The sequence below is a fragment of the Lepisosteus platostomus genome, chromosome 7 (genome assembly GCF_059453375.1).
Source record: "Lepisosteus platostomus isolate fLepPlt1 chromosome 7, fLepPlt1.hap1, whole genome shotgun sequence".
Classification (NCBI taxonomy): Eukaryota; Metazoa; Chordata; class Actinopteri; order Semionotiformes; family Lepisosteidae; genus Lepisosteus; species Lepisosteus platostomus.
In genome coordinates this window covers 980,976-1,008,726 of record NC_142617.1, presented here as the reverse complement: position 1 = coordinate 1,008,726, position 27,751 = coordinate 980,976, and the positions used below count along the sequence as shown (strand labels likewise).

The following is a 27,751-nucleotide window of genomic DNA, read 5'->3' as shown; positions in this document are numbered from 1 at the left end:
TGAACAAGATTAAAAGGATGTCGACTTGTGACCGGAAATTCAAAACACATCTTTACTGTGGAACAAACTACTCATTCCTGTTCAAGAAGGATGAAATATTTGAAATATTTAGCTACTTTATTTTTTAAATTAAAACAAGGTAGACTATTTACTGTGGATCGTATTCTTCTTATTTGTAACCGTAGTGTCAGTCTCGTCTGGAGACTCACATGACACAAAGCCACTGAAATTGATGTACCGAGCCTTCTCACTTAATGGTATTAAACTGTTTTCAACAGAAGGTTTAACAAGTGAACGTACTGTTACAGATTCTAACAATAAAACAGAATAGCAATACGCACAGAGGAACATTAACCCAGGGACTAATACACGAAGCGCTTCAGTCTTATTGCAAGAGCTTTGTGATGTGTGGTACGCCTGCTACTTCTTTCATCTCCACTAAAGGAAAATTAACCGTCCTGCAGCTCCGGTAAATAAAACCAACCCTCTTCTCTGACTAGCGAACAAACACTACAGGAACTTTTGCGATCCGTGGAAGTCATCACGACGGTGATTGAGTGTTTCCCGAAGCGGGGACTGGCAGACACCGCCTGGTAGCGTGGGACTTCTGCACTTTCCACGCCACGCGCGCTCCCTGGGCTGTATATCTGCAAGGACACGAAAACGCAATTTCATTAGCCCATAGAAACTCGCCTACCCCACTTCACGAGTGAAAGGGAAAACACATAAAACATTAAAATGTAACACAAAGGGGACCAGTATGTAGAGTATAGCAATGGGACAGATCTCGGTATAAAGGCAATCGTGGACTGAGAATTAACTTTAAAAAATGGAGCACTTTTAGTCATATACCGATTTACACAGCAGGGAATTTACAAAAGTGAGTTTATCAAACCACCTTGTATAATAGCAGCGTCCCGCGCAGGATTTGAACCCAGAACCCTCTAGCTACAGTACACAACGATAAGAGCACTTTGGGGGAAGGAGGTACCCCTTCCGTGCACCGTCTCTCGATTCTCAACCAGCTAGATACCCCGAAATAAAAGAAAACTTGCACGCGTACTGGTCTCCTCACAGGAATACCTGACCGCTTCACTTGTCGGCTTCACAACTGTACTGAAGGGAGACGCGTACAGTCGCACTCCAGTCACTCAAATTGGTTTACACGAGCCTATGAATATTTCACGGCTCTGGGTGGCGGCTTCAGGAGGAGGAGGGTGATCAGAGTAGCAGATGGTACTCCTATTGGCTCTGCGGAGGCGTGATGACATTGAGGAGTTGGGCTCTATACTTTAAAAAGGGTTGCCGTAGGTGGCCAGGCACTATGAGAAAGAAGACTGGTAATTTCTGATCGGCAGTATCTAGCGCCGGGAAAGCTCCGAGCCCACTCAAAGATTACACGCGTTAACACCATGAGTGAGGTAGGTGCTTGCTTTGCCTTTTTTTAACAACACACTGGCACAACCCCGATATTTTAAGACGCCGCAAAAGCCTGAACAATTCTTATTATGAGGTGATCATAGAGAAAATAAGCCATAATAAACTTTGTGTGCTTCGACGTTAAATTTAGATGTCTACATTGGCCGAGAATGCTGTTTTAAATCTCTACTTGAATGGGTGGAGCTGCGATCTCCGACTTGTGGAAGTTGTGGTGACTTTGGGGTCCTATTCGGAAACAGCCCTGACTCGAGCGCGCCGGGTACTGTCGCTGTCGGATGCTCAGAGCACCGCAGGTACTCCGGCTCGCCTCCGGTCCGTCTTACATCACCTGCTGGAAATCTGAACGGACAGCTCATAACACGCACGCACAATCGCGATGTTAATTAATGCGAAAACCTTACCTCGATGTAATTGACCACAGAAAATGTTGAAAAGATTTAAGTGTAATGTAAAAAATAGCTTATCGACATTCCACGAAATCCGTGTGTTTCGTGGATTGTGGTAGAGGCTCGGTTATGAGTCTTAATGTAATCCATTGAAAAGATGCGTGTCATTTGCTTAAAGCTTGAGTCTGGTTTTGAAGAAATACGCTCTGCCTTTATACAGTAGTTAAGCATTTTGTCTCTGGTAAATATGCAACAAATGTAAATGAGCCGAAACTGCATTCAGTATAGCGAATCATTTCACATTCAAATTTATTATAATATAATTTATGAATGATACCCTATTTGTTAACAGTAGTGGGACTGTTACATATATCGTTTGCGCTTCAGGTATTACCACAGTAATTAATTCAGTACTGATTTCTGTAGAAGCCGTTTTCGTGTTTCTGCGGCTGCAGTGTTACTAGCAGATGGGGACTGGGCACTTATGAGGTGCCTTACCGTCTAAGAGTTGTTAAAATTAAAAATGCATCTAATCCCCTTTATCACTTTGGCATATTTGTCTGCAGATTTGCATAAAATATTTCTTCATAACTGTCATACTTTAATGTTCTGCTGATGTGGGTCCCAAATCTTGATCTCTGCGTGTAAAACCTTCCTAGGCAGTTGGGTGGTTTAAGATGAGAAAATCCTGAGGCAGAGTTTCTGTTCTCTGTGCAATATTCTCTCTCTGATGTGATAGATGGTGCCAATGGATATTAGATATTCATGCAAATTCTCCAGTTCTTCACAGGGAAGATCCCTGAGACAGATAATGGAATAAAGGTTGCAGAAAACTTTACCATTTCTGGTTATCCGCTAGTCTGGAAGGGAGAGAAGGTGTATTCCACAGCCAGAGACTGCAGGACAGCCCGCTGGTGGTCTAGTCGACCGCTGGTCTTTGAACTGGTGATAAACAGGCTCCTGAGTGCGTCCCTCTCTGTGGTACCACACCCTCGGCTGATGAGGCTGCTCTGTGTGAGCCCAGACGGATGCGTGCGTTACTCCAGCAGGCAGCCAGGTGTTGTCAAGGGCACTGACAAGGGCCTGACCTGTTCGTGTAGCATCATTTCAGCGCTGCGCCATGTCAGAGGCACTTCGTGCTGTAAGCGTGTTAAGAAGGGATCACGCAATCTGAAGTACAAACTCTGGGACAGCTCCTGCAGCTTGTCTAAGAGGTAGAAATTAGAGCTTGCTGTTGCACTGTCAATTGAGAAAACACCCAAGCTGATTGTAATGCTCTTACAGAAAACAATCAGGCCCAACGGTTTAAATGTTCAGTAAACATCTCCTACAAACTTTTATTCATAAATGAAGCACCTCATGTTTCCTTGGTAGTGTGTATTAAGGTGGCTTAAGAATGCTCTTTCTGAAATAGAGTACAACAGTCTTTTTCTCGAAAGTGTGATTCTAGACCGAGGCGGCAGACTGGGTGAGAATGACAGCTCTCTGAAAGCCCTCCTCATAGCAACTGTGAGTGAATTAATCTTGGAACAGAGAATCATAAGAATTGCAGTTTGGTGAAGCTGCCATTTCAATCAAGTGTAAAGCAGCCCGAGCCCTAAGTCTACTCTCGGGTTCCTTACAGGTGGATATCTTTATAGGTGTATTAGTGGCTTAATTGTTATTCATTTCTAAACTGTAGTTTTGCAACCCCTAAACTAAAAGGTGAACTTTATTCAATTGGAGAAAATGCTTTCCAGCTTCTGGTTTACAAGTGGTTAAGGCACAATGATGACTTTTGTGTTCTCTGATTGTGATGCATTGCAGAGCGCTTTTGAACTGTGGGAGTTCAGTGGTTTTCTCTGTGAAAGCACAGGCCAATATGGCATTTTCTTAATGGTTTAATTTATACAAATCTACTTGTGTAGATTGTGGATGTAATAGGTACTCATTAAAGTACCAGGTGAATGTTTAGGTGAATTACCCAACAAAAGCCACCAGTAGAATGGTATGTGTCCATGATGCCTTCTGAGGCAGACTGGATCTCAGTTCTGCACAGGTAGAAGACAGCAGGATTTTGCTCTGTGTGCAGCTGAGCTCTCCAGAAGACCTGCTGGTGCACAGGTAGTATCCAATTTCCCTCTGCCAGACAGCTGTGCCAGGTGTGTGTGGTATTTGCTTGTAAAGTGCTGCTGTGTGGCTGACTCTTCACTTGCATTTTCAGAGGTGAAACAGCTGGGGAAAACCTGGACTATTGTTTTTCATATGGACTATTTTTTGGGTGTGATTGCTTTCTTACAGTATAACGCTTGGTTTAAAAACCCTGAATAAGAGGGTATAATAATTTTAGAAGTCCTGGATAAATAGTATAATGGTGTTAGTGGTAATTCTGATATTAGTACTAAACTATAACGTGCTGTATGAAGGTGATGTAGATTCACTGCAATTTATTTACCCATGTAAAATCATTTTATTACAAAGGAATGGAATCATAGTAACACATAAATGGATGCTGTTTAACCTTAATGAAAATTTCCCACACTGAACTGTGGTTATAAAAACTCAACCATTTCTGACTAGAGAAGCATCTTGCTTTCCTTATAACAAAAACCGTTGACAGAAATGGAGATGTTGCAGCTCGTGAATAAGCTCCTGGTTTGTTGTCCGTCGGGACAGAGCACTTTCAGACTGATTCCTGCACTATGCACAGCTGCCACCACGATATCTGTTGTAGTTTTTCCTGTCTCCCCCTCCTGCCGTGGTACTGATGTCTTCATGCGCTGCTGTTGCCCTGGGCTAAGGCTATGGAAGGGCTTCCTGCCCCTCGTGCACTCTGGAAGATGCAAGACAGAAAGCACCAAGCAAAAACAGATTCCCCAGAGAACGACCTCTGATGTTATAACAGCATGGAAAAACACAACTAAGTCATTTTCAAGAAGAAAATTGATGCTTATCTAAGTCGGTAGACATTTGTAGGGCTTTTCCACCAATTTGGATGTTTAAAGAAAACCGTTACAGTCTTAGATTGTGCTTCAAAGGAACATTGTTAGTATGGGATCTTGTCTAACATACCAATACGCCTGAGCCTTATTTAAAACATCAGCCAAATCAAGTCTGCATTTACTCAAAATACACTATTCTGAGTTGACAGACAAGTCAAACTTGACCAAAGCCATGTAATACCAGTGCTTCCCTATAGCAGGGGCTTTTCAGCTTCATTATTGGTTTTGGATGTTTTTCAGAGGTTAGAGGTGAGGATCGACAGCCATTACATCTAAAGAAGAGAGAAAGGAGGTCAAATTACAAGGCAATGAAGCATCTTATAATCTCCAGATGAAGAACAGGGAGATCTTACTACATACATCTGTCCTCGCACTAAGCCACAAGCTTAACCTGAGAATGGGATAAATATTTCTAGATTAGTTTTAGGTTTGAGAGATTAAAGGCACTCCCAACCACCCCCGCCACCCTACAAATATTCAGTGGATTTTGCAGAAATGTTTGTTTCTGTCCTGGATAATTTGACATGTCATGGAATTCAGGTCCGTTGTGTAACCCCTCAAGACCGTGCTGTGCAACAGGATGGCAGAAATCTGTGAAACCATCCTTTTTAATAACACTGTGCCAAGGTTAAATGAGGCTTAAACTCTCAACATGGCAGGGTTGTTCTGCTGCTATGAAATAATTCAGCTATGTAAAATAAACATGTGAGTGGCAACCACAACAACCGATCACAAAGTTAATCGGAAAATCCTCTAAACCTGTGGCCATGCTGGCAAGATATCACTGGCCAGGCAGCTTGGAGCTTCTTTTCAATACATTTTGAGATTAGTGGATTATTTTGTGGGTTCAGTCAAATCCAGGCAAAAACAAAATTGCTAATCTACTTCATTTTTATGCTTGAAGACATTGAGCAAAATATGCTTTATATTTGGAGCAGCATTTGTGGTTTTAATATGTTGATTTATTGAAAATCTTTCACTTCAAGCAGGATTCATATATATTCACACCAGCATTCATGGGCTGTGTAAACAACTAAAGTAGTTACTGAACACAACGTTCATAGAATAGAGTTGTACAATCAATAGAATTGCATCCATTTCTGGTACAAATTTTACTTTCTTTTTCTTGTAGAGTATCATTTAAGTTTAAAAGTAAATTGCACTAATTAAGCTAATGGATGGCATAAGTCATGGGAGACATGTTGACCTCAGTGAGTGTGTCCTGACACCACTATATGTTCCTGGCTCCTTTTCGGTTTTTTACTTACAAGAAATGTCCTGGAACAACATCTGAGACCATATAAATCCCACCCATTGAGTGTTGTACAGAGTGCACGTGACCCTTCTAGATTGCATTATAAGAACTTAGTCCTCTGTTGTGTCTCTGTGCTTTGTCCAGAATCAATTTTCATACCCGTTTTGGAAAATGTTCTTCTTTGTCCACCATTCTAAATGAGGTTCAAATTCCCACGGTGCTTCTCCTAAATTATGACTGAAATCTTGCCCTACTGCAACAGCAGAAATAGGTTTAGTTTTCTGGTCTCACTGCAGCCAAAACGTTGCTGGGGCTGCATTGGAAACCTCTGTTCTCCCTCCTGCAACATCACTGCAAGCTTCCCTGTCATGATATCGTTTGTATGTGGCTTTCGATTGCTCTGATCCATGATGCTGGAGATGCAGTACCGCAGCTAAGGCGGTCAGAACCTTATCAGTCCTTCATAACCTCTGTCTGGCACTGCCTAATGCTGCTCCCCTTGGGTGTTGTATTGTTCTTGTTTTGTTTTACTAGCTCATGGAAAAAATGCCTTTCCCCCAGTCACAGGACCCACCCCAAACTATCACAGCAGGAAGGAGATACAGCAAACTGCAGTTGCTTGCTTGATATTTACCCTTTTCCTGGATGAAATGCTAACCGCTCTGTCCATCTGTCTGTTGGAGTAAGAAATATGCCTTTTACTTTCAGTGGACTCAGTGGATTAAGCATATGCAGGATAAAAAGGATGGTCTTATCACCATGATCTCCAAGTTACTGTGAAGCGATGCTTTCTACAAGAGCAGCAGAAATATATGAACCATTCTTCTGTGGGAAGGAACATTAAAGACGAAGGGCACCAGAGTCTGCTCCATGTTTTATCTGTCGTGCATTGTCTCAGTAGGCATTTCCACTGTTTAAGACAGAAAGCTGTCTTTGATGGAAAATGCCTTAGGAATAAAAGACATCTAAAGATATATTTGTTATATATATTCATACATTTCTGTATTATGTAAGATTAGTCAGCTCACACATTGTAGCTTCATCACATTGTTACATAAATGTCATTTTTTTTCATCAACAGTAAAGATAATACTGGTCCAGTTCTGCAGAGGTTTCTAAGGCCATTTATAGCACCTTTTCCTTTAACGACAGTCTGAGGTCTTTAGTATATTTCTATCTGTTTGTATGGGACAAGTGAAGAGACCCAGGGCAAAGTCTGTAACTTTGGAAACGAGCTAGGAGCTGTGCAGTGCGGATCTTGCCTCTCTGTGACATCTCTATGCTTGTGCTGCGTTCTGCCAGTGTGAGACAGGAGGGTGAGAAATACCTGCCTGGACCGTTCCTGGAGGGATTCTGAACTGATATGTACCAAGTCCATGATGAACTATGGAAGGAAGGAGCTGTAAACGTAAAGCCTTTTATCCCCAATGCCTCTCCTCCAGTACTACTGTAGCTACCTCTGTTCTTTAAGCCATCTTCCTTAAAGTTCTCATGCACAGTGTGCAGCTGGGAACAGTGAGAAAGGTCACTGTTGCGGAGGCTGTCTGTAATAGCTCCCCAGCTTCACGGGAGAGACAGCTCGAGTAAATTAAATCTAATCCTGAGATGCGAGGCCAGACTGCATCCAGTTGACTGGAATGCGAGGCTGCAGGTGACGTTCAGAAAGTTTAACGTCCAGTCATTCCCCGTCTGCCCTGTGCTCGCAGTTGGAAATGGATGCTTGTTCGAACAGTACATTTCAATGAATTGGTACCTTTTAATAGCGTCCAGAAAATCGAAAGGTTTGGAATGGCTTTCTTTTTCATGTACCATGTTGTCCTGTCAGAAAAAAGCAGTGGGGAGTTGGATAATATGCTCAACACCTTGACTTGGGCGCAGTCCTTGTGCTTGAAGAGGAACATGAAGGGGGCGGGGTGGATCCCTGGGAGTTACAGCCCCTGGTGACTGAGAAGGACGGTGGGACTCGCAGTTCTGGTGACAAGAAATGGGTTTTCATGCATTTACCTTTTGCTAATGATGCACAGTCGATAAGAGTGTGGAACATGTTTCTTTCAACAAACTAATCCTCCAAACTCTAAAACTACTGGGACCATTTATCTTCTATCAAATGGGCCTCAATTTTTTTGCAAATCTGTATGGAAACCCTCCTGCCTTCAAAGGAGGAATTTCTTCATGCTGTTTCGAAGAGTCATCTTCACTCTAATTAGTTTTGCAAAGATATTCCAAAGAGTCTCATTGGCAGTAAATATTTACTAGCAATAATTTACTGCCTTACAGGGATGGTCTTTAAGGTTACTAAGCCAGCTTTTCCTTACATGGGGTTGAGTGTCTGTGAAAATCTGTAGGCCTTCCCAAGAGTCCCCAGTGACCAGCACTGGCCTGACTGCATGGGCAGTCCACTGCACTGGAGTTATCGACTGAATAAACAGATCTGTGGATGAGAAGGATATAGTCGGAAAACAGGTCAGAACAAAGCAATTAGAAATGTTTTAGTAGTGAATTGGGATACAGGACGTTGGGGAGAAGAGTTTTAAGGTAGGTTGATGTAGCCTTATTTTCAAGAAGTCTGTCTACGCTGAGCCTCTTGAGTGTTAATGTCCTCAGAGAAACTGTCTGCTTGGAAGAAAAATAAATGAAACTTCAATTAGGATTAGCATCTTAAAATAGAACAGCTTTATACCACTTCAGAGTCCAGTCACAAATAAACATGACATCTGCACTCACTACTGAATCAATGGAAAATGCCTTCTCTTTGAATCTTTATTCAGCCTCAGTTCCAGTTTTTAATGTTAGCCCTTACAGAGGATTGCCATCGGAATTTTCAGCCCCCTTTTATGCTTCAGACCTGAAGAAGGCTGAATTTGTTTTCGCTCTGCTTTTCAGAGTGGAATCAACCTTTGTTTTATTTAGCAGATTTCTTTGGCCACCCCGGAGTGTCTGACCCAGCCTTCCCAACTTCAAGTGGACGGTGTCTGACAACTTCAGCACACGGACTGTCCACAGCTTCTCGGCCCAGCTGGCTGTTGTGTTTGTCTGAACAGCTTTTACTAGTTGAATGTTTTCCGATACACATCCAGGTGGGAGTGACACTGTCAGACACGCACAGAATGAGGTTTTGTCTTTCTGCAGAGGTTTAGTTGGTTACATTTCAGGTGGCACATCTGAATGAGGGCACTTCTGACACTCAGGCGTTTTGGTTTCAGACCTGGTACAGAGTTGATTCCAATTATGAATTATAAACAGGATATTTCCATTATAAATTGTGTGGCCATTAAACGCTTTGGAGCCTGGTTATTTTCCTGTGGGTTACAGTCGAGGCCAATGATAAAAATAGGATATGGGAATCCGACAAGAATGCAGAGAAGGCAAATGCTTATTTGTTTCAGATATAGATCACCCATAAGTCATACGTAAATCCTCCCCTTGACCCCTGGAGTTGGATACTGTAGATCTCAAGCACTCGAAAGTGCCAACAAAAGCCTTATATATACAGCGTTAAACAGTGTCTGCTTGGCTGCACGACAGGAGCGCTGGCAGCTCTCCAGGCTGTGCGGAGCTGAGGTGGGAAGCAGTGTCGTGCTCAGGCCATTTTCAGTCTTGGCCAGGAAACGCTCAGTGGGCTCAAGACTCACACAAGCACCATGTATGGGCATTGGGTTGTGCGTTTCTTGAGAAAAGAAGGAAAACTTTTTGTGTGCATGTTAGGGTAAGATATATTGTACTTATCAAGAGAATGGAAAATCGTCTCCTGGGGAGGGTGCCTGGAACAAATGAGACATTTTCACGGTCATTTGGAAACCAGCAGGTTATGATAGTGGAAAGAGGGTGATGTCATATCTGTGTCTTTTCCTATTGTGATGGGATGGTGATATCCTTTTTTTCAGGACTGTATTCCTATCTGGATGCGATAACTAAGGCTGCTTATAAATAGGAGAGGGGAACTGGGCTTAAAAAGGAAGTCCCCTGGTTATAGTCATGTTCAATTTAATTTCTTTAGGAAATGTCATTTTAAAGCATTGACTTTTTAAATAAAAATGCTTCAGCCTCAACAAATAGTCTAAACACTAGCCTGCTTGTTTAATTTATGCAACTCAATTAAATGAACCCTTGTGGTCTGGGTTCATATCATACAGAGGCTCTGATCAGACATGAGGAAGGATGGTGAACATAACCAGCGATCTTCCAACTTCAGGTTGCGTAATGTGATGTAAAATGTACATCACTCAGGCTTTCAGTGGCTCAGGGAAATGTGCGGCAAGTCCTTTTTTCTGAATTTTTACTCCCTGTCTATGCTGTCTTCAGCTTGTCCCTTTTACTTTCACTGAGCTGAAGAGCTCTAAATGATATTTCCAGCTTGAAAGATCCCCGTCCCAATACTTCAACTCTTTTTAAATTGTTAATGCACTCGGAGTGCATCAACGAAGTCCTCTGGAGAACAGAAGCTGAGCAAAATCTTAAAATAGTGGCCCTGAGCTACTCTGTGCAATTATTGATTTGCTTATTTTTTTAATGCTGGAGGGTTCGTAGTTACTTGACTTCTGTTGCAACATCTGTTTTTCTGCCACTGTGGGGAGACACAGAAACTCTCACAGCGGGATTCTTCAGAGAATGTAGAGGAAACATAATTGATGGTGGTGGCACAATGGCGGAGTGGTTATCATAACAACATCGAGGGCCTTGGGTTTGATTCCTGGGGTGCTGTGTGCATGGAGTTTGTATGTTCTTTCCGTGTTCATGTAGGTTTCCTCTAGGTGCTCCTGTTTCCTCCCATAGTCTGAAGTCATACTGGTGGATTAATGGGCTTCTGAGAAAAACTGGCCTCGGTATGAGTGTGTGTGTGTTTCTGTCCGTTCTGTGTTATGGACTGGTGTCCCATCCAGGGCGAATCCCCGCCTTGCTCCTGTTGTTTGCCGGGATAATCCTGCCAGGAGCTGGAGCCTCTGTATTGGATAAAGCTGTTGGAAAAAGGATGGATGTGCTCGATAGATAAATGTTATGCAGGCTGTTGGTCTTGTTGTTTATGCCTGCTCATATTGGGAAGTAAGCTTTTTAGATTTGAATTAAGTTGCTATTGCTATGTGCAGTTATAGCCTTCCTCACAGGAGCAGGGCTTGCTGCTGCTCTCAGGAAACTGCAAAGCGGTTTGTATAGAAGATGCATTGAAACAGTCTCTTCTCCAGGTGTGAGCCGACGAGCCCTTGGGAATGGCTCCTGACAGGGCGGAGCGGTGGCTCTGTGGCTAAGGATCTGTGCCTGTGACTGGAAGGTTGCCGGTTCAAATCCCGCAGCTGGCAGAGGAATCCTACTCCGCTGGGCCCCTGAGCAAGGCCCTTAACCCCAACTGCTCCAGGGGCGCTGTACAATGGCTGACCCTGCGCTCTGACCCCCTGCTTCTCTCTCCCTGTCTGTGTGTCTGTGTCTCCATGGAGAAAAAGCTGGGGTATGCGAAAAGATGAATTCCTAATGCAAGAAATTGTATAGGGCTAATAAAGAAACATTAATTAATTAACATTAACTTTGCTGGGAAAAGCTGGGACATGGCAGTCCTAGAGTGGGGCAGGCAGCGCTCTGCTGCAGTCTCCTTGAGGCCCCGAGGAATTTCCACCTCACTGGCACAGACAGTTCCACACTGACGCCCTGCACATTGAGGCAAAGTGTGAACCAGAAGGAGTTACAGGTGGCGGCGTGACGTTCACCGCAGAGCAGGCGGCCACAGTCTGCCTGTGCCAACACTGCCAGCTTCGTGCCTGCAGTGCACTCCTGGGGTCTGACTTTGCACGCTGTAACGCTCTCGTCTGCATGAGTATTGGACCACCGCTTGGCAGTGATCCAAGATAGACAGCACATTACTCCTCTCTTCTTTTTATGCACAGACGACAAAGTCTTGTGCTAGCCAGACCACTGGCCCAGTATTTTGAAGTGCACTGGGTATGAGCATCGATTCCTGCAGACCACCTACAGTCAGTGGCCAGTTCATGAAAGGCGGTAGTAATGTCGTAGAAACACTGCTTGCACTGCTTTTTACACTGAAGAATCAAGATGCAGGAGCCTATTCAAGTATTTGTTTTTGTTCAGCTGAAGTTTTTGTTTGCGCCTTGCAGAGCAGCCTGCTGTTCGGTTTCTACTCATGGCCCTCAGAGGACAAGCGACAGCCTGGGAGTTTACTGAGCTGTGCTGTTGAGCAACAGTTTCCCCGCCTTCATGAGTTCTGTACGTGAAGCCAGCATATTTTTTTGTTTAACAGGGAGATGCGACTGCTGCATTAAAAGTATATGGCCATTATTTTCTATAAAGATGGTGCTTTTGTGCTGCCACACATGGGACTGTGCTGAGGAAATGCAACTTTCCTCAGTACTGGAATCTGCAGCCCAGGCTAAACAGCTGTGTGTTAGTGTTTGGAATTTGCTGGGTTTACTTCTTGAGGGCAGTTCTGTGTGTTGTTGAACGCACTGTGGGACAGCCAGCACACAATAACACATTTGCTGGATTGTGGCATGTTAATGAGAGGGCTGTCCTGCACTTGTACTCCTGATATCCTGTACACGCATGCACTGAGAAACAGGCAGGCCATGAGGTCTAACATGCCTGCAGCGTGTTTCAGCACCACAGCAGGCTGACGAGTCTCCCACACTCCCACAACTAAATGATCAGTGTCTGTGACCAGAAACGCCACCTGTCCCCAGGTCTGGCATTAACAACCAACACCGCCAGCTCCTGGTGTGAACTTATAGCAGCCTGCTCTGAAGACGGACAGATACCAAGGAATGCAGCTTTCACCCTGCAGCACAGAAATGGTATCCATTGCTTTGATTCCTGATTAAAAAAATACTTTCAGGGGGACAAAGGGTTTTCAAGTGATGAAGTGAAGGTCACTGTTAATGCCTGATCCAGTAGAGACAGCTCAGAGTGGACAGTGTGCTGAGGTAATGGAGACTATACTGCGCATTGCTGAAGGGCGGTTTAGACAAATGTTGCTAAACTTTTGTCCTTCTGTCAGACCTGGCTTGTGCACACTGCTGAGGTGAGTGGACCTGAGTGCAGCATCTTTTCTTACAGCAAGCACATGTAGCTCAGGAGGATCTTCTAAATGATAGTATGCATCAGCGGGGGGCGTTCTTTTCTTCAAGGCAGCTGTCTGCTGCTGTCTCTCGGAGGCGTATTTCCAGCGGTGCTCTCTGTTTAGCTCGAGTCCTCCTGACTGCCATACATGACAGGTGCTGGAGCTGGAGGCTGCTGAAGCGATTACTGATCAATATGACCAGCTCTGACCAGCCTCAGCCTCTCCAGGAGGGCCTGGAGCCAGTAACCCCGTTACTTTGTCACTTTCTTGATTTGGTGTGGAGATACTGAGAAGCAGTTTGAGAGGAGACCATGCCTTGAAATTCTTGGAGTCATTCGTCATTTTCCCCATACAGTGCAATAACACCCAGCTCTCTTTGAAGTCAGACCTAATAAATAAATACAAGGTGATCCACAATTTCAAGGCTCATTAGGCTGGATGGTTTAACACATTTTTCGAAAATTAATTAAAACGGTTGCAATGCTCCCCGGAGGTTGTGTGTATTTGCAAGCAAACTGGAGCAAAGCACAGCTCCAACCATGCCTGGCTGTGTGGGTTTGTCTGGGGCCTCGCAGTGCCAGGATTCGGTGCCCAGTGGCAGCTGGCAGGGAAATGCCCTTGACTGCTGGGCCACATGGCTCTGGCACTGCTCTCCCAATCACGGCTGAAAGACTGCTGCTCTATTAAAAATGAAAGAGATGCAGAGCCTCTGAGCACCGAACCATGAAGACAAGTCTGTGGGGGCGTGACAGTGTTGCTGTACTCGGTTCTGAGCCAAAAATGGCAAACTTTCAATCTTGGAGGCCTTGGATGTATTTAAAGACATTTCTGCCTCCTTTCATTCTCCAGTCAACTGCCAGTGTACGTTTGCAGTGGTGCGATTGTTTAGAATATGAAATTGCATTCGGTGGCCTTGGTAGGGGCTAACAAAAGGTTTGCACTTCAAAGTGCATTAATGTAATCAACATTAAACAGTAGGGCACGACTCCGGTGTAGTAAAGCTTTCTGATGGCACAACACATTTGTGATCTCTGTGGGAGTGCAGCTATTTCCTGCATGCTGCTGTCCAGGGGCCTTTGGGATGAAGGTGTAAGCCACGCACCGCAGTGACCTGCGTCACGAACTGGAGATGCAGTATTTTTATTGGCTTTGTCCTGCTCATATCACTGAGGCTAGCAAAAGGCTGAACCGCATTAAACCCTTGACTTTCTTCTGAAAGAGTACAAGGTCACAGAGGACCGTTTTGTTGTGAAAAGAGGGAGATTAATCCTGAATACACAACCCTGTTCACATTGTAAACTGTTTTAAGTCTGAGTTTGACCAACAGCTCTCATGTAGTCAGAGGCTGTATAGTGATAATTTGGCAAGAAGCTGCCTGCAGCCGGGCGTCTCCCAGCTGTTTAGTGTTCTAGATATCTTTGTGCTGTGTTGCCTACATTCGTATCTCAGTCCCCTCATCCTGGCAGCGGTGGTTCCCACAGTACAGTACATGAGACACCGAGCTCTGAACAGCTTCAGAAAGGGCAGTGTTTGCTCTGCCTATGAAGATCTGATAAGGAAACATTGTAGGTGGAACTGTTATGGTTCATCAAAGTCATTAAAGTGTGGTGCTTTTCTTTTGCTGGTAATATTTGTCGCATTTTACAGTCTGATGCATGTAATTTCTCCGCCTTTGAAAAGATTTATATTCAGAATTACAAAGAGTTGTGATGATAATTGTTTTTGGTCTTCTAATTATATATGGATTTGTGGTATATTTGCCCAATACCATTATTTTTAGAAGAAATAAAGGATAAGTAAAATAAAACCTGAATACTAAACAATTTCCAGAATATACAAAATCAATCTATGTCCTCTGACCCACTGTAGGAAGCTACTTTCATGCAGGCTGAGCCAATATCGGACAAGCCAACAATGCAACAGTTGGAGAACCAGGAAAGAAGAGTGCATGTCGGTGGTTTAACCTTCAGCACTTATTCGAAAACTGCCCAGCCCACTGGGGAGAACGGGATGTGTGGTTTAAACATCTTTTTAAATGGCTTTGTGGCGGCACAGCAGCCCCCGATCCCCATTACACACTGAACAATCGGGGAAGTGGGTCAGAACAGCCGAGCTGTGTGCCTGCAGGGCTTCAGCCCGAGAGGATGGAAGATGCCTGTCGCTGGGCTCTGGTCATGCTGGACATATACTGTCAGTAGTAGATAACAGCGAAGTGATCGGCAAGCACAAGGTGAGAAGCCGTGACTAAGTTTGTCATGAGCCGTTTCGTCTTTATAATAGTGTGGTCTGCTGCTGAATCCAGGGGGATATACAGTCTTCCTGCTGTAGGAGGGAGCAGAGCAATCAGAACATGTGCAGCTACTGAACTTCCCTTCTGCCTTGAATGAAGATGAATGCACGGATTGTTCACGTTACAATTAAGAAAAAAAGTAGGAAGGAAAGTGAGGCATTGACCTAGGAAAAGCTTTATTAACAATTTCAGTGTTGAGTGGACAAAATAAGCAAAAGTATAATTACCCATAATTCATAAATTGCTCTGATTAGGATGACGAAATTTCCCATTTTATATCGCAGTTTTGTTCTTTTTACCCCTAAAGAACACTGATGGCTCTGGGTGTCAAACAGCACAAATCTGTCATGACTTAATGCAACTTGGGGAGATACTGTACATGTGTTTGGGGAACAATTATGCAAAGCTTTTTTGCAGAGCATGATAAACTGTCATGCATTATGATCCAAATTACACCCGATGTTCCCTCTTCGAGTTTAAGACAACTGCAGAAAACAAAGGGAGGGAATATTAAGATTCAAGTCATGGCAGAAGAAGAAAAAACCATCTGCTTATCCTCTAGAGCTTTTGATAATCCCTGTGCCAGAAGCTTTAAAACCTAATGTTTATTAATAGTTTATTTTGTTAACTATTCCGTATGATGAGTGTGCAGGTCTGAATTTGGACTACAGAACTATCTGAAGTCATCTCGAGGGAAGTGTGATTAGCATCACCCTGAGCTCCGTGACGTTCTCTCGCTCTGCCCTCCACGCCAGCGCTGCTCTTCGCTGTCACCTCGGTGTCTGGAGAACCCCTCGTCCGCCCGCACCCACAGAACAGCAGGAGGCCGACTCTTCTCTCCCTCCAGCCGTTGCAGAAACACAGCGTGCTCTTTAACAGAGCCCACACAACGACAGCCTGAAGTGCACTCTGAACTTTTAGCTTTGATTTAAACAAACTATATGGGATTTGAGCTACAAAAAAGGAATTATGCGCAGTATCGATGGGTACATCAGACCTGGACGTGCAGCATTCTTCCTGCCACTGCTGTCGAAAGAATAGTTCTTAAATCTGCACAAGTACAGCGTCTCGTGGACTCCTGGTGTGCACTGCTACAGTAATTAAGTTAATGGATTCTCCACGACATGGCCGTGCTGCAGAGTTAGTGGTATATCCCTGACTCTTAGGCATGAACAGCAGAAGTTCAATTCTCAGGATTGATAGATAGAAAAAAGCTTGTACTCTCTTTGAACTAGATTGGCAATGTTTGAAGTAAAGTCCATGCCTGTCACTCTAGTGCTTTTATCAGCAGGAAATGTGCATATAAAGTTCCAAGGCGGGTTCACAAACAGATTTCGACTGTCTGATTATATAGCACACCACTGGCTGTCTTTTTAACGAATGTCCATGCAAAATAAATACGTCTTCATGTGTCTGCAATCAGTTTTGTTTAGAGGATTTACAAAGTATCAAATCTTTATGCATTAAAAAGAGAAACTGGTGTGAAGCCGAGGATGAAGATGTTCCCTCTTTGGTCCACTGAGCATCCGAGGAATAGAAGGCAAAGGCGAAAGAGCCCATTCTTCCAAACTGTCATCCACAAACAGAACTATTTATGATATACTATTAAAGCATCAGAATATAACAGTCCAAATATCTTTCAAGAACATTGAGTCTCTGTGACAATTTATCTTGTCTCGTGGGACAATGGGCTATGAGATTTTTGCATTTCCAAGGTGCACCAGGAGGATCTTGGAACCCTTACAGTAAGACGGTTTTTACAGCTGTTTAGTGATGGTCTGCTTTTTCTATCCTTTCCAGTTAATTTGCAAGAACACATCCGTGGTTTGTCCATCCACCCAACACCACTGTTTGTCTCTCTGGCTCTTCGGTTTTCCCACAGAGTTTTCCTTTCCCCTTCAATTGGAGAATTCCCCCCTCATCTCCAACGCTGATCAGAACTACTGTAGTTAAGGAAGAGATGTGAACACAGATACCAGTCTTATTGAAGAAAAGATACGACCAGCATGTGCTTTTGTGTTCAGAAGTTTGCAGGCCTAGCAGGTATTTCTTTAAAGAAAATCCCCATGACTTAAAATAAATACCTTCTTAAACAAATTAAGCACTCTGAAACTTCAGGTATGCTCTCATGCAAGTTAAGGACAAGATGTTTAATGAAAAATCCCTTAACATCACATGTGTTGAGTTACGTGACAGGAGGCATCTTGCAAATATATTTAGGGCTCTTCTAAATACTTTTTAAAGTTTTTATAAGGTTGTCAGGGATTGTGGGCAAAATGAATAGTATTATGTACTCTATTAAGGAGAGTGAATTATAGAGGATAAGTACAGAATGCAGACTAGTATTCGGGGGTGCTTACAAGCCAGTTGGAATGTAATTGACGGGTTTGCTTTTCCTTCTGCCCATTTCGATCATTGCTTTCTGTACTAGGTTCTATATGGAGCACCCAGTCACTGGTCTGTGGGTCACAGAAAGGTCTGGTCTTGCTGAATGTCTTAGCACAATCATCATCATTCTGTGTTTTCAGTCTCCTTATGCAGCAAAAACACATCCCCGATCTCCTGGTTCTGCATAGCAAATGGTTAAATTGTTTCTAGCAATATCTCTCAAATCTGGTTTCTACAAGACTCTGTAACATCCCAATTTTCTGCTGTAATAGGCAGTTTCCTTCAGTGCTGAAATCTCTTAATTTTAATTGCCTTGAATTACACGTGTGTAAGTCAGTCAAATGGTTTAGATTCTTCTGAATGGGACAACATTGCAAGTCTGTTTTCTTTCATTCTGTGTTTAAATTTATCTGCAAAGAGAATGCCTTAGCAATACCTTTTTGTCAAAGCCTATAACAGGATGAACACCAGGTCTTCCTACAGTAAACCTTGTCTCCTATTTGTAAACTCTTAACAAATACAGGTTTCCTTATAAGGGATGTTCTGGAGTATTTTTCCATTCTCTACTCTACCCATTCAAAATTCTAGATCCACTATGAGTTTGTCTTGAAATCCTACGACTGTATTGCTGTGCAATTTCTGGCGTACTGTTGGGATAAATTACAAAGTGTGAGCCAAAGTTTGTAGATATTCAGTACTGTAGAAATCAATAAATCTTCCGATGAATGAAAAATATTTTTTTAAATTTTACTTCAAACAAAAACACATCTAAGAAAGGAAGGCGTTCTAGAATGAAAATGAGGAATACAGTATTAACTTCAGTGCTGCATACTTTTCATCTTTGTGGCAAACCAGACTACATTACAGGCATCCATGATAGAGAAGGTAGCCAAACTGAATCACTTTCTGCACCAATCATTCAATCTTTCAGACCTCTGCCGTGGAGGTTGCTTTGGCAAGTTTTTTTGGACCCTTTACCGAATTATCATGAACTGACATTTTCAAAAATGTATACAAAACTAAATCCCATAATGTAATAACTGTTTGTGCAATTCTGCCATTCTAGCAGCTGAAAGCAGTGAGCTTAACCTCTCAGCTTAATCTATTCTGGCTTTGAAGGCAGCACTGATATTAAAGGGACACACACAGGAGCTGTGGGTGTCTTGTTCTGGTGGATCTGTAGCACTGTCCACAAAGACGAGAGCATTAAAGCTCATTTTAGGTGCCATCTTGTGCCAAAGAACACAAAATAAATTATGCACAAAGGTGTGTCACCATGAGCTGCTCAGGCTGGATCTGGAACAGGTTATGCAGACTATGCAAACAGTCGTGTTTTACTGAAGGCCAGCATGCCCTTCATTTCACAGAAGGTTGGAGTATTTCCAAAAACTTTACTTAATTCCATCTCAAACTAAAAGGTGTCCATACTGTTCCTTTTTTTTGCCTCAATTAGCTTGCAATAACTTAAAAAAAAACAGTAATATTGAAATTAGACCTTTGTGTATTTCAGAGACAAGGATCCGGAGCTACTGGAGGAAACAGCAAAGCTTCCAGTGGACAAGGTAATGGAACCTCAGTTATTTCACACTAAAGGAAATACCCTCTTTGGAGAGAATATGAAAAACGGGCTCCTACAGGGCTATAGACATTGAATTCCAGTTTGAAAATCACGTTTGTTTGTTTTAAGAATGTGAACAAATATCTTTCAATAGAAGGAACCTTACATTCCTTTTTTTCTTAAAACTATTGATTTTCATAAGAGTAAGGTTTATATTCTGTCTTAAAACGGACTCCCTGGAGATACTTCAGAAAATATGAGATGCAGAAGGAGATAAATATGCAGCTTGAAATCTCTGCACTGCACCTGGATCCTTTCCTGATCTCCGAGCCAGCTGCTTACTTGGAGAAGAGTCATTGCCTGGGCACTCAGAGACGCAGGTGTTGACCCACCTGGGGTTGATCCCAGAGTTTCTAACAGCTGGCTTGGAGAGCAAGAAAGCAGAAGGACAGATGAGAGGCTGCAGTTGCTGCTGGGACACAAGCAGGACACATTGAAAAGTGTGGAAGAGGCACCAGAGACTTCAGAACTGTATTTTTTTTTTCATGTAACAAGCTTTTTACAAAATTGGATCAATGCAGTTCCTCTTTATGACTACTAAACGATTAAAGAGCCAGGTAAGCAATTCAGCCCCTGCTTTCCAGCCCCCTTTGAGAGGGAGAGCTGCCTGCACTGCTGCAGGCGGGCTGGGCCAGAGCAGGGAAGTGGCCTGGGTGCAGACAGCCTGGGCAGAATAACATCCTGGACTGGGGAACCGGACTGAACTCCTGCCAAATAAAGTGCCTAGTCTGAGTGAATTAATGCAGCTGGGTTAAGGAGCCCCCAGCTGAATTGTAGACTCAGGGCTCTAATTGCAACAATTAAAGAAAATCCAGTGCCTTCGATTTCTGACTTGTTTTGCATGAGCTGAAAGCACACCCTGGCTCCCTTTCAGTCTGGGCTTTTACAGTCTGGCCTCCCTAAACTTTGTCTCGATTCACATGGTGAAGATGTTTCTCACTCCTGCATCTGATCTGCTGGACAGAATGGTAGCCTCACCTCACCCAGGTGGAGCTGCACCTCAGTGGCTGAAAGGGGTCTCTCCCTATGTGTAAAGTGTTATCAGATCCTTTGAGATGGCCCATACTGTCAGAAGAAAATTAATTGGTATATAGCTCCATCTCAGCCCTAAATGTCCTTTCAACGTACTGTCAAGCCAAGTTGTCCTTACTCCTTCTGTGAGACCTTCTGGTCTCTTAGATCCATTACTGATCATTTCAGAATGAAATTAAACAAGTATTTATTTTTCTCTAAAAAGAAACATGTTCTTAAATATACAGTATAATATCTCCCAGTTGTGACACTGTTGGGGTGTACAGTATTTTCTTGAACAAAAAAGGCCATTGCACATTGGGAGTAAAAGGCTCTAGACTTTTCCTTTTTGCCTGAATCCTCAAGAATTTGTTGTAGATTTGTCCAAGGTACTCCGTGTACAGTTCAGTATTTACCATTTTAACAACATATGGTTTGAGATGAGAGCTTCAAGTAGGTATCGAATTCTGAAGGACCTGTTCAAGTCCAATAGACTTCTTAAGGATCAGCAGTAAACCCTGAGGATATTGAGAAATTGGGAAGTACAGGGAAAGTGCACCAAGACTGAGAACAGGAGGCGCTTTTCACACAAGGAAGTTGAAGTCTAGAACATCCTACCCAGCAACGTTATTGCTTTTACTGGTTTTCTCCAAAAAATGGCTCTCAGATCCTCCAATCAATTAGTTAGGCCTCCTCCCATTAGCTCTAAAGCATTACTTTAATTAATTAAATTACTTGAGTTCTGTTTTTTTGTCTGTGCTAGGGGTCCTACTATATAGGCTCAGTAGTTCAGGCTTGGCTGAAACAGTTTTAGAGATTCTCTTGTATGTAACAAGTCAGAGCTTGAAATTGTGAACGGTGTGTCTGCTGAACCTGGAAGAGATGAAGGCAGCCATCAAAGGCTTCTGGAGTCAGATTTACACTTACAGATTTACAGACAGATCCAGCTGTCTGGGTATGGAGCCACATCATGAAGTTGTTTGCTAAACCAGGTGTGATATTGGACCAGTGAGCCAATATCTGCATCAATAGCCAATAACACCAGAATATACCCATCTAGAGTCCTGTTTTCTGAAAGGCAATTTACTGTGCTTTGAATGTATCTGTTCATTTCTGCAATTCAGTGATGTTGTTTCAGTTTTAGTTGGTAATTTAGTCAGGTTTGTAGACAATCCAAAAACAGGAGGATTAACAAATACTGTAAAGCATCAAAGGAAGATGAAAATGATTTAGGTAAAATTCATGACTGAGTAAGCGCCTGGCAGACAATGAATAAAGACATGCAGGTAGCAAAAACAAACAATACATACAAAATGGAAAATGCTGTGCCTAAAGAAGCTACTTATGAAAGATTGAGGTGTTGACACATTTACATTTTGTACAGGAGATGTGGGGCAGCATTAAAAAGCAAATAACTATATAACATTAAGCTAGACTTTAAACCAAGAGAATGTTTAAAGGAGTATTTAGTATTTTACTATATACTAGTATGCCTTAATCTAGACTAGTGTGTATGGTTTTGGTCTCCACATTACAAAGATCTGTCCAGACAAGACAAACTACACCGGGCTTAAAGGAATGTTGTATACTGACAGGCTGATTCAATTGAACTTTTTAGCTCTGACCAGAGAAGACCACGAGGAGCCTTGATACAAGTATTCAAAATCCTAAAAGGCACAGTGGACCTGTTTAGAACCAGCAGGTAGACATTACAAAGAGGTGAATTTAAAACTGAGTAAAGGAGACATTTTACGTGCAGGGTGGCGGGAGTCTGGAACAAGCTACCCAGCCAGATCAAAGCTGATACCCCAGGATCTGTGAAACAGCGAGGCAAGATCCCCAATTCCATTAGCTACAGCAACCAGCAGAATAGATGAGCCAACAGACTTGTTTCCTGTCCTTCTGATGAATTCACATCCAGTGTAAAGAGGAGGAAGACTCGTGCAGGGATTATACTGGACCTAGATCACCTGGAACTGGAAGGACTTTCTGAAAGAGTCATTTCAGAAATTTCGGGCTGCTCTGGGGGTAACTTTGCCCTTACACCTTTCAGCACTGCTGCCAAGAAGCTGATCATTCTGGCAGGGACAGTTCTGGGATGGGCTTGGGTTTGATCTACAAAGATGAATAGGTGTATTGTCCTTTGATTTTAATCTGTAGGGAAATAAAGTCTGCAGAAGGAGAATTCAATTGCCGTCCCTCTGATTTGATTTGAGTCCCATTGCAATAAGGACAAACTTGAACTGAAAAGTCTACAACTGTGACAAAACTGGTTTGTTTTTCTGTAGTAGGGAGGTTGTTTTGATAGAATGTGACGTATTCCCAAAGCAATAAAGCCCTTCTTTTATTTGAAACATTCTCAATCTTCCTCCACCTGTAGTCACCTTGTACACTGTACAACACTCTTGTGTTAGCTGATTTTTCTCTCACATGCCTGTCTGCCACATGGGACTGTTGTACAAAAACACGTGATCCTGAAATGGGACGGCACAGATCTGATCCTGGCGTGGAGTGCATTCATAGGGATAGATTTGGAAGTGCAGTGTTAATTTGGGCACTCACCCTGCACATTAAGAAAAGCATTTTAACTTTTTTCACAAATGAATTTCAGCTCATCTGCCTTCTCAAGGGTCCTAGAGTTCCAGCTGTATCAAGGGGTGTTGCCTCATGTAGGAAAAAAAACTTTGAGATACAGGAGGAGTCTTACAGTGCTCTTTGGCCATTCTAATGTATTATTCTGTTATGACAAAACTGAGCTTGTGGAAGTAATAAATACAGCCTGATTTATTTGTGTAAAGAGTCAGGGAGAAATCAGTCTTCAGTGTATCTTTATACATATAATGCAAGCTACACTTCAGACCTCTGACATACACACCCTTAGTCTTAAAGGATTTCCATTTGATCTTTTTGCTTATAGATTACTTTATACCTTATTACATCAAAATAAAATTGGAAAGCACCTACTGAACCCCCCCAAACACTTGAAATGCCTTTGCTGTCTGACCTTGGTCATTAATCTCTGCTGCTTCCAGTGCAGTGGGAATGCTGCCCTGCCAGCATCATCAGTCCTCACTCAATAAGTACAGCACTCCGATTGCGCTGAGGAGGAACTCCACTGAGGATACTGGCTTGTTAACATTCTGGGCCAGCCCCTGCCAAATCAGAACTGTCTTCCAGTGAGAAAAACATGGGCTCCGTGAGGCCTGGTACCTTCTTTTAAAGAAATATTAATAAACGAGCATCCGTGCATGAATACATACAGTAACACAAGTCTAAAACGAGTACCTTGCAATATTTAGACAATATTCATTGCATTGACAGATGCGGTACGATTCTCATCACTGTCAGACTGGGTAATATGGTTACCAATATTGTAACTTACTTGGCAGGCACATTCACTCATGCCATTTGTTAAGGTTTTAATTGCATAATAATCACATGCTGGCTAGGGATTTCAGATTAAAGGGAAGCATGTTTCTTCTCCTGTACTGTATTTGAACCTCTCTTTGGAAGAAGAAGCCATAAACCTCACTGTCTTAATTACACTCACTTTACTAGCAAGAACAATGTTTATAATTCTGCACTTCAAAACCAATAACAAAAATTTGATTAATCAGAAACAAATGTTAACTTAAATTAAAAGATTGGCAAACAAATGTATTTAAAAAATCAATGGAGTGCTTATGAACAGAATTATGAATACATAATTCTGTATTCATAAGGTTTGGAGTGGACTTTGTCTTGATCTTTTCTTCTTGCACCTTCTGAGATTAAAAGATATCATATCCTAAAATTAGCAACTTAATGACTCGCAACTCAAAATGCTTATGACCCACTTATGTATTTTTAATCAGCAGTACTTTACACTTACATAATTCTACAAACGTTTGCCAGTGCAGTTTTATATATGACTATATTTGTAATTTTGTATCTTAGAATTTCGTAGAGTTAAAAGCTTCTAGATTATCTGTGTTTGAGACTTAAGATGTCTTCAAAAGAGATCAGCTACATGGATGTTGTATTGTAGGTTAAAATTGCTCAATGAAGGAAGAAGGATTCTATCAGACTTGGCAGATGGAGGTCATAGTTTGAGAATCCATGAGGAAATGTGCTCATTGGTTTACATGTATCTTTATCTTCTGCATCCTGTTCACATTGCCCAAAAGCCTATGGCCTCCTCCATTAAAGACTGTCACGATTGTAGTCCCTCCTCCTTAGGGGTGCTCCGGCTCTTCCTTGTTTGCTTCATTCCCCACACCTGTTCCTTGTTTTAGCCTCCTTCCAGCCCCCCTTAAAAGCCAGGCGCTGATGTTAATCCAGGCTCTGCATCTGATCTCCGTATCATGCGAGTCTGGGACCTGGAAGCGCCTGGTCCTGTTTCCTCCCGCCGGTTCAGACCCGGTTTCAGTTTTTAATCTCTTGTTTTTGATGGATCACCTGGCCATGGACTTTTGCTCTGTTTTGGATTCTCATTTGGACTTTTTCTAGGATTGTCTGCCCCGGACTCAACCCCCTGAACACACCCCCTGTCTCCATTCCCGTCTCCTGCATGACTTTTTCCCCAGTGTTTCCTCACTACTCCGGATTGTGTCGTCTGCATAGGGCCCGAAAAGAACTGTTCGTGACAAAGACTCCCGTTTCAAAAGACCTTGCTTTTGGCAGCTCTTATTTCAATGTGACTCATTAGGTTAGCTCAGGAGTAACTTGTAAAAAACACCAGTGAAGTCCTTTTTAATCTCTCTCTTTCTCTTATGGGTGTGAGGAACCAAGTACCACACTGTTAGGGCCTGACCTTTTCTAGCTTCTGCACTCCTGGAGTTGATTCCGGATTTTGGACAAGAGAAATAATACTTTCAAAGCCTCATCAGTACTAGATCCCATCAAAGCATGAAGAATCGAACTGCCAGGCTGTCAGGATAGCTGAAATGCAGAGATGAAAATGTCACATATTAGAGCTTCAGAAACCGAAAGACAAATAATGTGAAGATTGAAGCTGGCTTTGATGTGGCAGTTTATTTCCCCTGAAATCTGCTACGAAGCACTTTGAAACACAAAGGATTCCATTCCTGCATGATCAGTGTTTGGCTTTCCTGCTCTTTTAATGCTGATCAATTGAACAACAGGGGGCTCCTCTTACAGAAGCAAGTTTAGAAAGCAGGTGGAATCAGTCTCCACTCTTCTTTGGGAGTCGGGGGACTTCTGGGCAGGTTTTGATTACACATTAAGAACATTAAGTGAATTCTCCTCATCTTTTGTGTGGTGCTGAGCTCAGAAGTTAACCGTCTCTGCTGGGCCTGGCTTACACCAGCTGTTTACAGTGCCAAGATCAGCAATCCCCTCTGTGGTGCTACAATTGCTGTTGATCTGCATAAGATAAGCCTGTAGGTTTGAATTATACCCTAAATCACGTAAAAACTCCAGCTGCTCAGATGTATTCCATTACGAGAGCAGGGCAGGATATTAACATAGCGAGTGATGCAAGGCTGAGCTGGCAGGTGGAACAGGCCATTCTGTAGCTCTGTCTCATTTGGACCTTGAGAAACCTCGATGCCACAGGAAGGTAGAGGTGGAGAAAACTATTTTCTTCCCAATGCATGACTAGTATTGGAGGATGGTATTCTGCTTTTATTAAAATTAACATCTTGATTGTTTCATTTAATATGCATGTTTCATTCTTGTCTTTCCTCCAAATTAAAAAGTGCTGAGAAATTGACAGTGCAGGAGAGGAACAATCTTAATGCTGTTGCACCGTGAGGAGAGTTTTAACTCATTGGCAGTTCACTATGTGGAGCCATTATCCTGAATTCCTAACGTTCAGTTTTTTTGTTCAGTTCAGTATTTATACATCTTTGTATGAAGTGTGTAGCATTGATTTTCCCATTTTTTAAGATTTTCATTGAAAGCTTGTTTCAAAATGTTACGTCCCTGTAAGATCCAAGATCTGCTCACAAACCTCTGCTTTGCCACAAAGCAAAGCCACTGGTCTAGCATGTGGCTAGGCAGACAAACTGCAGCTCCCCAGGGAATGTGCAGAAGAGTCGGTAGAGCACTCCAAGTTTCCACTCAGAGCACAGGAGATAAACAAATGGCAGAAGGCTTGATCAGTTCTTTCCAGAGCAGCAGAATGCCTACCTAAATGGAATTTCTACACAAAGGACTCATCACTAAAGACCCGCGATGAAGCATGGTGCCTTTTCATAATGCATATTAAATCCAGTCTTCGAGGGCTGGATTTCTTGCAGGCTTTACAAGAACCTTTCAATTAGTGTTTCATTAAGAACTAAATGCCCATTGATGTCCATCTTCTTATCTAAATAGTTAAGTAAATTAATTAAGATGAGAGGCAGGAGAGAGCCCCCAGAAGACCTGCTGTTTGTTACATGTGTCCTGTTTTCCCCTGCTAGATGCGTCGAAGAAAGAGGTCCCAGAGGACTTCGATATAGACATGGAAGCGCCAGAGACTGAAAAGGCTGCCGTTGCCATCCAGTCGCAGTTCAGGAAGTTCCAGAAGAAGAAGCAGGACGTCAAGTCTTAGAGGTGGATCTGTAGCTCTGCTCCCCACAGTGGCCTGGCGGTGCATGTGACCGAAATCTCACCATATGGACTCAATGGGGGAAGAAAGCAAAGGCATTGCCCATTCGAACAATGATGCGTTTGTGAAACCATGTAACCTATGATTTGACTGCTGTATCAATAAATTATGAAGCTATGAATTACAGTGTTTGTTTCTACCTTCATGTGTAATTATTTCATTCAAGTATAGTCAGTGGCTGACATTGCACATCCTGTTGCCTCAGGTGGACAGACAGTGGTTCTCGAGTGAGTGTGTGCAAGCAAAACAGGTTTGAAAACTCGCTTATTTTATAGTTCAGGATTTGTCTTGACTTGTCGTTCTTCGCTGTGCAAGGTCGACAGGGTTATCGTTCATGCAGGCCATTTGGTATTTGCTGAAAATCAGTGTTTTTCTTTGTGCTTGTTTCAAATTGAATTTGGATTCTTGTAAAATAAACATAGAGCCATGCCTGGGTAACAAGACTGCCCTTGTATACGTCTTTCACTTCCATATACCAACTTTTTTCCAAAGCACTGTATCTGCATGATCCTACAGCCCTTCTAGTTCTCTTCAAAGATTCTAAACCCTACTCTGGCAGTCTGAGCTGCCTCTGCACGGAGCAGTAAATTCAAGGAGACAAGATTCCTGACTGGGGGCAGATGGCAGAGTTGAGCTGTCAGCTACTGGCATGGAATAATCACAGCATCACAGCAAAATCACAGCATCATCATCTGCTGCCCATGGTGAATGACAAGGTGGTTTCACTGGA

General features: G+C 42.8%; 1 protein-coding gene across 1 annotated transcript; it reads left to right on the top strand.

Annotated features, from left to right (window-relative positions):
• The first annotated feature begins 1,264 nt into the window (after nt 1–1,264).
• On the top strand, nt 1,265–27,142 carry LOC148657731 (calmodulin regulator protein PCP4-like). Its single transcript, XM_088638379.1, has 3 exons — nt 1,265–1,421; nt 19,311–19,362; nt 26,834–27,142. The coding sequence occupies exons 1-3, from the start codon at nt 1,413–1,415 to the stop codon at nt 26,962–26,964; spliced, it is 192 nt and encodes a 63-aa protein (XP_088494505.1). The 5' UTR covers nt 1,265–1,412; the 3' UTR covers nt 26,965–27,142.
• The last annotated feature ends 609 nt before the right edge of the window (nt 27,143–27,751 follow it).

What these genes read in the sequence shown, in the direction of transcription:
- LOC148657731 (XM_088638379.1), top strand. An exon ending in CAAAGCTTCCAGTGGACAAG is followed by an intron (nt 19,363 to 26,833) that starts GTAATGGAACCT and finishes TTCCCCTGCTAG; the next exon opens with ATGCGTCGAAGAAAGAGGTC.